This window comes from Onychostoma macrolepis, chromosome 24, assembly GCF_012432095.1.
Source record: "Onychostoma macrolepis isolate SWU-2019 chromosome 24, ASM1243209v1, whole genome shotgun sequence".
In the NCBI taxonomy this organism is placed as follows: domain Eukaryota; kingdom Metazoa; phylum Chordata; class Actinopteri; order Cypriniformes; family Cyprinidae; genus Onychostoma; species Onychostoma macrolepis.
Genome location: NC_081178.1, coordinates 26,173,368 through 26,188,663, shown reverse-complemented (window position 1 = coordinate 26,188,663; position 15,296 = coordinate 26,173,368). Strand labels below are relative to the sequence as shown.

The following is a 15,296-nucleotide window of genomic DNA, read 5'->3' as shown; positions in this document are numbered from 1 at the left end:
TGGATCTTCCAACCGTACAATAATCCAAACACAAACCTCAAAAACAACACAAAAATGGGTGACTGAGCACAAAACCAAGCTTCTGCTGGCCATTCCAGTCCTCTGACCTGAACCCTGTAGAACATGAGTAACCTGAAGAGAAGAAGCTGTGAATCTAAAGGGTCTGGAGTGATTCTGGATGAAGGAATGGTCTCTGATCTCTTGGCAGGTGTCTCGAACCTCATCAGGCATTATAGGAGAACATTTAGAGCTGTTAAACTGGCAAATGGAGGTTTCAAAAACTATTGAATAAAAGTCTGCTGTTAATTGTGGCCAATGTGTATTAGAGAAAAACATTTATTTCATAATGATATTCCCCCCCATTTTAAATTCTTATTATCCAATGAAAGGTTAGATTTTTGTGAATTTTTTAAATAAAAGATCAAAAGGATTAACAATGCAGATTAATTTTCATAGCCTTCTTTGATCATATTTACCAAGGGTGCCAATATTTTTGGCCATGACTGTAACTGTTATATGCCTGCTTCTACATCGCTGCCTGTTTAGCCCCGCCCACTGATTCTACATCGCTGCCTGTTTAGCCCCGCCCACCAATTCTACGGCGCTGCCTGTTTAGCCCCGCCCACCAACTCTACATCACTGGCTGTTTAGCCCCGCCCACCAACTCTACATCGCTGCCTGTTTAGCCCCGCCCACCGATTCGTGCATGTAGTAGGTAAATGACAAGAGTGGCAAAGGCAGGTCTACACAGAAACCTAATGATAAACTTTATTTAACGAACTTCATTTTTAATGAAGTTCCAGACTGCTTGTCAGTAAGTAAATTGTTATACATTTTATTTTTCAGGATTCACAGATGAATAGAAAGTTCTGAAGAACAGCATTTATTTGAAATAGAAATCTTTTGCAACATTATAAATATCTTTACTGTCACGTTTGATCAATTTAATGTCTCTTTGTGGAATTAAAGTATTATTTTTAAAAAATCTTACTGACCTCAAACTTCTGTTCTGAATGGTAGTGAACATATAACAAACACTGAATAAAAACTGGTTTCATTAGGTTAAATATATTATTAAATATGACTGAATTAACCTTGTTTGGTTAATCAAACTGAATTAAAGTTTGATTACACCAATCAAAGTAGGTTTTATGAGTCAGATCCAAGGGCTTCAGTTTGGGCTAGTTTGCTCCTGCTGGTAAATGCTAACTAAATCTTAATAACACGTTTCTTGAAAACTATTTCATTAAACTATTATAGATGTTTTACCAGTGCCCAATTATGTTTCAGAGGCTCTTAAAAGCATAAAAGCAAGCATTTTCCCCAGTTGTTTTCCCCCTTTTTTGCAGAATAATTAGTCACATGGCATTTACACCTCAGCTGATTGGTTTAAGAAGTTATGAAGCTTCAAACATACACAGTATATCTGAGAAATAGCATATGTTCACGTTTTAAAGTGTATATTAAGAAAACGCAGGGGTTTTCACTGCGGCTGGAATTATTGGATGATAATAAGTGCTTTAGTAGCTCTTGCCTTGCCGTTCATAGCCAAGTAAAACGGTTTGCCCTTCTCTCAGCATTCATAAATTAGATTAAAATGTTGAATGGATTAAAGGTCATTCCCCCTAAGTACAAAAGACAATCATTAGGCAATAAGCTCTTTGTATTTGATCAAATACCTCTGTGACCTTACACCGTGTGGATGGATCGATGAGACAGAACATAGATGTGATCCTGGTCTGAAGATCAGCTGCTAATAATCACGACTTTCAGCATAAGCACCCCTAAATAACCCTTTGTTAGCACTAAGCCAAAGACAGAGATTGCGTTTCCGCAGCCCTGCTGCCTTTGTGCTGGCGTGGTCCACAGAAATGCTGAGAGCCAGAAAACTTGATCTCAACACCAGTGCCCTTTCTCGGGCGAGCTGTTTAAAAATAACCTCGGCGGAAGCAGAGGCGGAAAAGCCTGGGATCAGGTACGGCGGATGGGTTTCGGAGGACAGAAGAAGAGCTGCGGACACACTGATGGATGGCAAAACGAGGCTGACTGGTGTTTATGGACGCGCTCCGTTAGCCAGGGCTCTGATTGTGAATTATCACCCGGGGCTGATGTCGCCCGGCCGGACCGCGAGGAGGAAGAGAGAGGACGCTCTCACCTGGATACCTGGCTGGGTGAAGGTAGCTGCCACGCTTGCTTGTGCTTTGTGCTCTTATAAACTTCTAGAGCTGCGTATGGGGCCAAATGCCAAGAGTTATTTTGCTGTGATTTTGTGATTATGAATGTTCTGCTTGACAGTGCTGAGACGAATGCAAGTGAGGTTTCTGGCTGCTGCGGTCTGCGTGTTTACTCGGCATTCATTTTTGCCTCGTTTCTGCATATATTCAGCAGTTTTATCCATGAATGCTTTTAATTAGTCAGCACTCCAATTTAGACCTCTTAACACACCTGCAGCCATTTGCAGCAAACTCTATAGATAATACAAAAGTAATATTAAGGCTTAAGACTTAAGGGTTTGTTATACACTGTAAAAAAAGATTATTGTAGTATGTTGTGCATTAACATACTATTTTAGGCTTTAAAATGTCACTTTTAATTCAATATTGTCTTTGGAATTAAGTGTCAAAATTGCTGTACAGCATTTTTTTATTATTATTATTATTATTTTTAGTGTAACTGTTCCTCAAAATAAACATATCAACTATAACATTCAATGTTTAAAATGTAAATGAACATGTATGTCAGCAAAAGTTATTTATTAATTTATTTTTTTAGATATTTAAGTTATTTAACAGTAAGTTAATAATTTATAAATTGAAGTTATTTAACAATTATGTAAGCAGTCTTAAAGCATTTTTCTCAGAAATAATGGCAAGAAAACATTAAGTCTTTATTAAGTGTTGAGCTGCACGCAATAACAGAGCGTGAGCAATGTAGTCTGATTCACAAACAAATGGCTCTTAAAGCTGGCCCAATACAGAGTATATAGTAAACAGTGTTGTTTTCTATGTAAGTTTGAAGGTTCTCTGTATAATTTGCAGCAATAACTGTGAGCGAATCTCAAAATGGACATTGTTACTGAACCACGCAAATGAGTTACAATCATTTGACAAAGTACTTATATCATAGTCATTGTAAACATTTTGTGTTTTATGGTGATTTATGATCCAGACAGACTCCAGTCAGTGTTTCTGCAGCTCTGCTGGGATTTTGGGGAGTTTGGGAGCAATGCAGACGTGTAGCTTTATGATTCTGGAGGTTATCGGCTCACTGGCCTTTTAACAGTCAGAGAGACCTTTTTGAAGCCGGGATGTCTTCTCTGCGTTTGTCCGCTTGTCATTGGGTCTCCAGAGCTGGATCAGGACGGGCAGCAGATTTCTGCGCTATTGTTCACTTTGTCCTTTAGTATCAAATGACTTTGTTGGTGCAGTCAGCAGAAAGAGGCTGTCATGTCAAACTGATGCAGATGAAAGACAGCTTTGAGTTTATGTTTGGATGGGAAAAGAGAACAGTGTAGTTCAGGCAGACGTGATGGATGGTCGAGCGTTTGTTTTGTGCATACTGTGTAATTTCAGAGCAATGCAATATGTGTGAGTCGAGTGAAAAGAACTCATTTGGGAGTCGGAATAAAAATAGCGTTCGTGGGCATATTTGTTTTTGATTCGGTGAAGGATTTTGCCTTTGTTTTCTAAGAGCTGTTGTGTAAGTGAATGTGTGTGCAGTTGTAGGTGTGGTAGGTGATGTCATTTTATTAGCTATAACTTTTTTATATGAATATTTTATATGCCTTAAGTTATAATATTTCATGCAAAAAGTAAAGCATAAAAAATACGACAAAAGTCTGAACATTAGCACAAAACTTAATTATTTTAATTTGCATGCACTAATATAAAAATGCATAGTAATGAGCATCAATATTTTTAGAGTTAATGTACAAATATCTTACAAAAAAAATTTAATATGCACTGTAAAAATGATTGTAATTTTAACTATAAAGACTGTAAAATGCTGCAGTAAAAAGCTGTTAAATTAAATAACGGTAAGTAAACTACGGTAAACTGTAAAATTTACAGGTTGTTTTGTAAATACGTTAAAATTTTAGCTGAATTTTACTGAATTTTCTTTTCTGTAATAGTGACAGAATTTCTTTTACAGTGTATGTTTATATATTAAATATATGTTAATGTATTGGATATTACGTTTTTAAATGATTCTCTGAAACAGTTTGAACTGATTCAGTGGAGGGAATTGAAGTAACTAACTCTTGATGTATTTTTAGGCTGAAAAGCCCGAAACTTAAATGACCAAAGAAGAACCATATTAAAACCAACATTGTGGCTTAATTTTACATCGCCAGCAAAACATTTGCATGCATTGAATGAATATTCGATATTTCACTCAACACTAACAAGGAAACCACACACTGAGGTTGTTTTTGTGAAATTGAAGGTTTACGTGATAATACTAAGCTGTGATTTTGTCCTGTTTAGTGTGTTTGCACAGCTAGTATGTAGTATGAATCCACCTTATTCATTAGCCATAAATAACTGGAAGAACAATAAAGTGTAAACAGTAAAACTGTTGGCGCAACAAACCAGTGTGTTTATTTTTACAACAGTACATTAAAATAATATGTGAGCCAACAATACATTGTATGGGTCAAAATTATAGATTTTTCTTTTATGCCAAAAATCATTAGGATATTAAGTAAAGATATTTTGTAAATTTCTTACCGTAAATATATCAAAACTTCCGATCATAACAAACCATACATCAATGGAAAGCTGATTTATTCAGATGATGTATAAATCTCAATTTCGGAAAAATTGACACTTAAGACTGATTTTGTCATCCAGGGTCACATATAAGAAATTCCAGTTTGCAATATCAAGCAGCCAAAACAACTAGAAGTGCATGAAAGCAGAAGCCTCGCAGATTGTTATAAATGTTTGCGCTTCTCTTATGTTATAAATCAGGTGTAAATGTGTGTTTTGCTGCGCTGACTCACTGCTCTCCTCTCACGCGTCACACACACACATTAGCATGCATCCAGCAGCCTCTCTCTCTCTCTCTCTCTCTCTCTCTCTCTCTCTCTCTCTCTCTCTCTCTCTCTCTCTCGCTCTCTCTCGCTCTCTCTCAGCTGTTTTCCTGTTTATTGGCTGCTTATAGCTTCAGTGTCACTCTCACTTGCAGCACACACACACCACACACAATCACACACACACACACACACACACACACACAGTGATCGGTCTCCTGTCAGTGTTATCATGTGTTCTGACAACCCATTCTCACACCCAACTCGTCACATATTGAAGCTTGGTCAGGAGCACTTGGCGTCGCTTTTTGACGCTCAAGGTATCCCTTAGCGTCATTTTTCGACTTGCAGGGTCCTCCATTGCTTTAAATAGGAAACCCTTAGCGTCAATATGCCGACGCCATACTGGGAATTTTATCGTCATAATTAAATTATATATTGGGTAATAACAGTGCCATTATTGCATATATGTTGGGGTGTGATTTTTCAATGTAAACAGCCACAACAGTTTTATTTATATTACATTATTTACACATTTATGAGCACATAACCCAACCCCTGCCCCTAAACCTACCATTTGTCAATAAAACACAAGATTTATTAAAAAAATATTAATATTCCAAGTCTTCCGAGGCAAAACATTTGATTTGTGAGAGGAATAGACGCGATCGCCGTTAAGCTCATCCTGTGCTGCAGTCTGTGCGCGAATTCAAAAAATGCCGCCAGAAGAAGCCTTACATCAGCCTTGGTTGTGAAATGCTATTGGCTCTTGTGTGTCTCGTGACCAATTGCGTCATGCTACGGGACTGTAGTATCTTTTTGAATGAGATGTGAGCAGGTTAACAGAGCGGGATCATTTTCAGCGATTAAAACCTTATATTTTTCTCTCTTCTTCGCATAAAGACTTCGTATGGCTTCAGAAGACTTGGAATGCAACACGACTTGTTTGTAATGCTTTTATACTGCTTGTTTATGGTCAGTTTTTGCAGTAAATACCTGTGACTGCACTTATATTTGCCTGTTACGTGTTTTATGTTGTTCAGAAGTGGGTAGGTTTAGGGTAGGGGGGTGGGGGTGGGGGTGGGGGTTAGGTGCTCCAATAAAAGTATAAATGTATATAAAATTATTTATATTTTTTACAAATGCATGCAAACCATTAAACTAAGACAAACAACTGAAAACCATGGAGGATAACGTTGTCATTTTCCATAAGAGTCTTGACCTGACGCATAAAGCAAGCAATTTAAAGCAATGGAGATCCTATTTTGTCATATACTGACGCCTAGGGGCACTTTTGGCATCTTCATAGTGACGCAAAAGGCGTTTGACCATGCTTCAGTTTTTGACGCCTTGGGAGTGAGAATGGGTTGGTTCTGATGACTGATGCGGTTAACTCCTCTCACTGATGAATTCAGATTATCTCTGTTTCTACATATTACATAGCATTTTTTAGATTATTTTGATGTAGCACACATCATTCCATATAATATCCAGAATTGATTTTGTGTTGGTATATACCATGGTACTGCATACTGAACGGTAACCTAAAAATGGTAACCTAAAAACTTAATAAAAAAAAATGGGAAACCTAACAATGATAACAGGAGCGGGAGGGTAAGTGGGCATTTGTGAGCCTCCAGGTTTTCAGGGCTGGTGTGCGCTGCCCACACACACCAAATTGTGACTCCCAGTGCAGGGAGCGCGACTGACAGGGGAACGACAGGGCTGCTCTCGGGGACTGAGTCTCTCTCTGAGCAGGGCGTGGGAACTGGAGGAGGGAGGAGAGGGGGGCAAGTCAGCATCCACATCCACAGCTTCTCCTAAGTCCAGAAGTCCCAGATCCGAATTCAGCTCACCCTCAGCCACGGTGCAGGGGGCGGAGGTCCTCGCCGCTCTCTCTCTCTCTCCAGACACCGAATGATTGTCTCCCTCCAGCAGAGTCCGGTGGTGTCTGGGAGGTCGACGGGGCGGTAGTAGCTGGCCTCGATCCAGAACAGCGAGTTCAGCGAAGCGTCAAACGCCATTAAAATGGTGAGCTGGCTAAACTCCACAGCATACTCCAAGAAAGGAAGGTCTTTACATGCAAGGGAGGTAAACAACCGAAACAAAAAAACACGGAAAACAAACGAAGGAGAAAACGCAGGTCCGGTGTTCTGTCACGACTGCTACTGTGAAGAGACGAGGAGACGTAGGAGTTACACAAGACGAGAAAACAGGGCACGCAGGAGACACACATAACACCAACTGACGTATAACACTGGACGAGGGACAATAGAACAGGACACTTAAATATACAACTAAACAAGGAGAAGACGAGAACACCTGAAACCAATTAAACACAATCGGAACAGGAACAGGAAGATAACCAAATATGGGCATGTCACACACGAGGGAAAACTAGGTCAATGGGAGCAAAACTCACACTGACAATACCATGTAACAAAAACTAAAATTAATTTGTGCCTATTTTTGTTTCATTTTACTTTTTGAGGTATGAAAATATGTTAGTTTTTCCATGGGTTATGTTCGTGTTTTTTGTTTTTGACAAAAGTGTCCATAGTGACTATGAAGTCAATTTTACTCATTTGTATCTTCTGCAGATTAAACAGGGATTTATTGATCTGTATCTAGAGACTCTTTTGACTTAGCAACCACCCAGAAGCCCCTAGCAACACATTCAAAACAACTCTTTGTTACCTTAGCAACTACAAAGATATCCTGGCAACACCCTCAAACATGTACTTCAGGAAATAAAAATTTAATAATTACTAAAAGCAATTGCAAGAAACAGATTGATCTGACAGGCTGAAGTAGGATCTGTGTGTTTGTGTAATAACCCGGTCTGGATCCGAGTCTCCCACAGATCCGTTTAATCGGAGTAATCTGGGTGAAGCAGCGGCGCTCAGGAGGACAGGATTTGCATCTCATTTGTGTGCGAAGCGTCCAAACACCTGCTCTGCTTTTCTCTCGGCCTGCTGCTTGTCTCGGTGCACTCTGAACGATGTTTGGACTCATTTACAGGCAGGTTTCTGGAAGGTCTACATGTGTGCGTACATCACAAAGATCGGAAAGCAGGAGTTTATAGTAGACCGACTGAAATGAAGTGTTGAGAAATGTGTTTGTTTTGTGCACCGTAAATCCCTTTGACTGTCATTCTGTGCACGTCGTCCTGTCGAAAGAGGTCAAAGTCTTTGGCTTAAAAACATTCCTCCTCGTCTCATTAATGAATTGACTGTTGGTTTTCTAAAGAGCTAAACAGACTAGACACAAAACCATGAAGAATGAGGACGTGTGGTGCAGTAAGTGCCAGCACAGGTCATTATTAGTTTGCTTTGGGTCATTTATTTTATTTCAATAATATTTTCAGTTTTCTGTTCTGTTTAGACAGTGTTGTTTTGACAGTCACCCTGAACTCCAAGGCCATTTTACTTTCTCAAATTATTTAGATATTTTTATAGATTTCCAGTTCGTAATTTTTGTTAACTTTTTTTTTTTTTTTTTTTTTTATTTATTTATTTATTTTATTTTTTTTTTTTTTTTTTTTTTAACAAAAATTAATTTAATAGTTTTAGTCATAGTTAATGATAGTCACCCTGGACCCCAAGGTCATTTTACTATCTCAAATGATGTATTTTAGATTTTTTTTTTTTTTTTTTTTTTAAGTGCGTTAACATTTCCAATTTTATTATTTTATTTTATTTTATTTTTAACCTGCATCATCACACATGTATTGCCATCTGCTGGTGGGATTTCTTACTGCACACCGACAGATAATTCTGGTGTTTTTCCCCTTTTTTTAAAATAGTAATTTGTGTTTTGTTCCACTTTTATGATGCAGCATTTTTTTTTTTTTTTTCTTCAGTTTACAAGTGTTTTTACATCTCTTACTTTAGTCTTAGCTCTATTTTACAGTAATAGCCCTGGACCCAGTGCTCCGTATCAGCTTGAGTTTTTGCTCTTCTGAGAAGCGCTGTCCCATGAGCCTCTCCTGCTCCTCCTTCCTCTTCCTGGCTGCTGCATCAATGCAGTCCTAATGAATGCATGCTATTGATTGGAGCCATGAGCCGGGCGTCTCTAATGGGCTTTAAGCACAGTATATCAGGCCATACGCGCTGAAAGAACAGAAGAGGAAAGAAAGAAAGGGGCGTGGCCTGTGTAGAGTTACTTCCTGTTCTCAGCAGCTCTTCCTGCACTTCAGTCACGTGATCAGCTGACCTCTGTGCTTCTCTCTGATAGGCTCTGAAGCCTGTCATCAGTCAGGAGCTTCCTCAGACTCTGGGCAGCAGGAGACTCATCAGCTTCTCTCTGTCAGGTAAGGCAGTGCTGGCAATGCATGTATTTATGTATTCATTTATTTATATAAAAAAAAGAATTCCCATTAGAAACAAGTGTTTATAAAGTTCAATCAGATAAGAATAAAGGTTCACCATTTTTTCTATGTGGTAAACATCTTGAATGGATATTATGCCAAATAAAAAAATAAAAAATGTAATGAGATAATGCAAAGAAAATGTGTAAGTGATGTTAGTGATGAAGGAATATGTACTGCAGTAACTGAAAATGTCCTTCAGTTTTTTCCTCAATGTTCACAGGAATCGGTTTCCTGATGGTTTTTAAGCAGTTTACATATTAAGTCCTTTTTTGCACATGCAATCAATCACTCAATAAATTAATAAATAAATCCACTGCCATTCAAAGGTTTGGGGTCAGTAAGGTTTTGAAAGAAAGACATTAGTACTTGTGTTCATCGAGGATGCATTAAATTAATCAAAAGTGACATATATGTTTAATAAAATTCAAAAATTCAAAAATATTTAATCTAATATATAGTCTATAATACAATATATAGCATTGAATTGATCAATTGTAAAGGCATTTATAATGTTACAAAATATTTATATTTCAAACAAATTCTGTTCTTTTGAACTTTCTATTCATCTGTAAATATTAAAAAAATAAAATGTATCACAGTTTCCACAAAAACTGCATAAATCCAACCTCAAAACCCAAACTATTTAAATAAATCATTTAAGCTGTCAAACGATTAATCGTGATTAATTGCATGCAAAATAAAAAATTTGTTTACATAATATATGTGTATGTTTTCTGTATATTTCTGTATATATAAATACACACACATACATACAGTATATATTTTGAAAATATTTACATTTATTTACGTCTATATGTATATTCATATAATTTATATTATATATAAATATATTTAGTATATAAATATAACGTTTTCTGAAATATATACAGAAAAACATGCATGCATGTGTGTATTTATATATTATGTATTATGCACATATATTATGTAAACAAAAACGTTTATTTTGAATGTGATTAATCGCGATTAATCGTTTGACAGCACTAGAATCATTCTAAAATGATATTTCCTCATCCTTTTGTCTTTCTTCTGAATTGTATCTGAAGTTGTGATGGCCAAACTATGGTCTGTACTCTTCAGGACTCCCTCAGCGCTGCATATTTTATTCATAACACACATCTCCTGCCGTGAGCTTACATCTGTCTGAACATGCTGCTGCAAACACATGCACATTAACGGCTTTGTGGAAGCTCCAGCTGCCAGCGAATCTCCTCTGTGAGCAAAAAAAACCCTCGGGAGCTGGAAAACACGACTCCTTTTAGCCCAAAGTGATGGCTTGTGGACAGACGACCTGCAAAAACCTGAAACCAAGCAAACATCCTCTTGTTGCATTAGCTTGGCAGGACTGTTTGAGAAGAAACCTGATAGAAATCCATTGGGTAACACCAGTGAAAGTCATTTTAAGATGTACGTCCTAAAAATAAATGTGCAATCATTTCACATCGTTTGAGTGAATCAGAGTGAACACGGGAGGTCCTGTGGCTCTAAATGGCATCTCGCACTCAGACGCTCCATCTATAGTGTTAAAAAGGCATTAAGCTGATAGTCAGTAGATTATGGCAGTGCAATAATACGTCCCAGCCGAGCTCGTCTGGATCCTGGAGCAGATAATGAGCTCCTGTGGGATTCTGAGGCTTCCTGCTTTTCTCTTCATATTCCCAGACGCAGACTTTACGGCTTTAGCCTTTAAGCCGCTCGCGTCCGCTGTTTCTCTACGAATTAGGCTTTAATATTGCAAGAACACCAGGAAACACAAAAATGAGAGAATATGCAGTTGAATATTAATGGAGAGCAAATGGGGACTTTCTTTTATTATTACAGAAATATTATTATTATTATTATCAGTAGTAGAATTAAATAAATGTTTAATTTAATTCATTATTATTAAAATTCAAATTACATACACACGCACGCACACTCACAACATGTATATATTTTATTTATTTATATATGTGTTTTATCATTATTATCATTATTAAACAGCTTATACATTTAGTTTAGTTTAGTTATTTTACAGTTTACTTCAGTTCAGCAACTATTTTAATATAGTATGTACAATATATATATATATATATATATATATATATATAAATAAAATAATTAATTTAATATAATTGCATATTTATTGTTATATGTAATATAATAGTTAATATAATAATATTTTGTGTGTTTAAATTTTTAATAATTATATATTTAATGTGTATTAATTTATTATTAATAGTAATAAACATTACATGTGTAATAAATTTGTAATTTATATTCATAATGTAATAATTTAGCTTAATAGCAATATCTATCTATCTACAGTATATATATATATATGTATGTATATTTATATATACACTACATACACACATATTGTTTTGACTTTCTGATGTTGTTTTTGTGTTATTGCTTCACTGCTCACTATAAATGATTATTAAGTTATTATAATATATATATATATATATATATATATATAATGTTACTAATTATACTACATATTTTAGTTGTGGTTTCACCATGAACTCTTGCTTTGTTCTGCTTTATTTCAGGCATCCAGGCAGTGGGTCTGAAGAAGGGAATGTTCTTCAATCCTGACCCGTATCTGAAGATCTCCATCCAGCCTGGAAAGCACAGCATCTTCCCTGCGCTGCCTCACCACGGTCAGGAGAAACGCTCAGGAATCATCTGCAACACGGTCAACCCCGTCTGGAAGAGAGAGGTGAGCTGCTCCTCACGCGTCTTTGACACGACCGATCATTTAAAGGCATTCTGACCTTTGAGTTTGAGTCTGGAGCCGCTCTTCTGATGCTTGATTGTGCTCAAGGCAGCTTTGAGCCGAACATGAAAGCAGGTTCCCTCAGGTGCCGGAGCTTTGACTCGCTGATGCTGCTTCTGCCAGCGGCCCTGAAAACAAAAGCATATGGAAATGAAGCTCTCTGATAACTTTATGACTTCACACCCAAACTGTGAGGGATTTTATCCCAGCTTCTGTCTACAGCACATTTGGGAGAAACACAACCAGTAGTTATATAGAAATAGAATAGAGTTCAAGTGTTGTTGTTTTTTTAATAAATAAAAAAAGAAAGCAAATAGATAAAATAGAATTAGAATAGAGAGTGCTAGAGTTAGAGGGTCAAATGAAGATGGAAGAGATGTGTTTTTAGCAATTTCTAAAATATAAATCTAAAAATTAAATACATAAACCACACAATAACTGTATTTTTACTATGTTGTTAAAGTGATAGTTTACCTAAAAATGGAGATTCTGTCATCATTTACTTGCCCTCATGTTATTTCAAACCTGTATGCGCTTCTTTGTTCTGTTGATCACAAAATAAGATATTTTAAAGAACGTTAGGAACCAAACGGTCGACGGTACCCATTGACTTCCATAGTAGAAAAAACAATTCCTATGGAAGTCAATGGCTAACGTCGGTTGTTGCCAACATTCTTCAAAATATCGTATTTTTTTCTTCTTTTCAATTGAAGAAACGGTTCAATGGTTTGAAACGACATGAAGGCTTGTAAATGATGACAGAATTTCCATTTTTGGTTAAACTTTCCCTTTAACAGACTGAAGCTGTGGTGAATGGCATTGCTCTGTCAGTGAGAAAGCCACTAATATTCATTGAGTCTGTTCTTGCAGTGTCTTACAGACGGCTTCAGCGCGCACACACACACACACACACACACACGTTAATCCGTACAGCTCAGTCTCATTCACTCTTGACCGCAGATCCTAATAAACGTGAACACAAGCCTGTCAGCTTCACCTCCCTCAGAGAGATATATATGTCTGTGGCCCTGCAGCACAAAAGCAGTCATAAGCAGCACAGGTATATTTGTAGCAATAGCCAACAATACATTGTATGGGTCAAAATTATAAATTTTCCTTTTATGCCAAAAATCATTAGGATATTAAATAAAGATCATGTTCCATGAAGATATTTTGTAAATTTCTTACCGTAAATATATCAAAATGTAGTTTTTGATTAGTAATATGCATTGCTAAGAACTTCATTTGGACAACTTTAAAGATTTTTTTTGCACCCTCAGATTCCAGATTTTCAAATAGCCAAATTCAGCTTTCAGATGATGTATAAATCTCAATTTTGAAAAAAAAAAATAGACACTTAAGACGTCTAGAAGGTTAAGAAGGTTTTGTGGTCCAGGGTCACACACACACACACACACACACACACAACTTTTCTACAACTTTTATATATATATATATATATATATATGTGTGTGTGTGTGTGTGTGTGTGTGTGTGTGTGTGTGTATACAGTATATATGAATTACAATTCTCACTATTAAATAGTTGCTTATTAGCATGCATATTACTAGAATATTAGCCATTTATTAGTACAAATTAAGCACATATCAATGCCTTATTCTACATCCCTAATCCTACCCAATACCTAAACTTAACATCTATCTTACTAACTATTAATAAGCAGCAAATTAGGAATTTATTGAGGGAAAAGTTGTAGTTAATGGTTTGTTAATAATGAGAACTGGACCTTCAAATAAAGTGTGACTGGAATTACATTAAGACATACATAAAAAATAAAAAAAATAAATAGTAAGCAGTACTTAGTATGTATATGCAGTGTGCAAATATTCTGAAGATATTCGTATCCTGACTCAGACGAGTGTATTGTGAGTGAATGAACAGGGTTTGTTGTCTGTGAGCTGTTGTCTCAGTCTGTAGCGCGTGTGAATGTGAGTCAGCGGGTGAAATATGGGCTGGTTTCTCTTCACACGCTTGGCTGAGCTGGCAGAAATCCAGTAGAGAGCAAATGTGAGCCACAGAAGGATTTCACCAGCGGCGCTTTGGGGGTTAATGGCACCATTTACTGTCTGCTAGATGAAACGTGACCTGCTGAGTTTCCCATAGTGCTTTGCTGCTTGTTTACTGCCAGAGTCTCAGAGTGTCCATAGAATATCCCACTGATTCTTACATTGTTTTTTTGTATTGATGTTTTAATCCCAATGATTGCATATGTTTTAATATTTTGTTTCCTTGGAAAATGGGTTGCAAATAACTACACTGAATATAATGCAGAATGCACACGTGATGCAGCAGCATGATGCCAGTAATGGAAAAGCCATAAATTGTATTTTCTCTTCCTTTTAAGGACATTTTTTTCTGCTGTCTTCTAGGATGAGGTGACGTGGCTAAAAATAGCATCTGCATTTTGATTTAGATTTTTTTATGTTTAACTAGTCAACTGCAACATGATACAAGTCTCTTTATTAACTCTTTCCCTGCCAGTGTTTTTTTTTTTTTTTAAGTTGCCGATTTCAAGTTCTTTCAGAAGATGTGTAATAGCGCCCCCTACCGTATAACAGTGAAAACACGGAAAGCCAGAAAATTACGTCAATGGCAGGGAAAGAGTTAACTGTGTGGTTAAAGAAAGTTTAATTCCGAGTGCAGCACACACGAAGTGGTCAACATCAGCATCACTTACTGCTGATGTACCTGCAAGCTGTGAAACAAAGAGACTGACGGACCAATTGAACAAATTTATGATCTTGCGTAATTTCATATTACCAACAAAATCATTGCAAGCATCATGAATATGCAATACATCGCCCAACACATCTCGTCCAGATGTGATTCCTAACTGCGGCTCCTGGCAGCCATAGGGCTCTTGATGAGTGGAAATATGTTCGTATGAATCAGTGTGCATGCCCAGATGATATTATTTGGCCAGCGCTGACCCAGATCTAGTCTTGATGTTGATATAGAGAAGTCTTTCCGCTGAGAGTGAATGTGAAATCTGCTGTTGGCAGAAGGACAGACCTAATTAATGGCTTTTGTGTATATTTTGGGTGCCATTTTCTGTCATCTCCATTAATGCTTCTTTTTCCTGTGGACAG

General features: G+C 37.0%; 1 protein-coding gene across 3 annotated transcripts in view; it reads left to right on the top strand.

The window, feature by feature from the left end:
* The window catches only part of LOC131533373 (E3 ubiquitin-protein ligase HECW1), a 79,934-nt gene that overhangs the window by 24,263 nt on the left and 40,375 nt on the right, over positions 1-15,296 (top strand). For all 3 annotated transcript variants that reach the window (XM_058765681.1, XM_058765679.1, XM_058765680.1), the window contains 2 exons: positions 9,272-9,347; positions 11,960-12,129. In XM_058765681.1, coding sequence (XP_058621664.1) covers positions 9,272-9,347; positions 11,960-12,129 — 246 coding nt within the window. The remainder of the gene's footprint in view (positions 1-9,271; positions 9,348-11,959; positions 12,130-15,296) is intronic.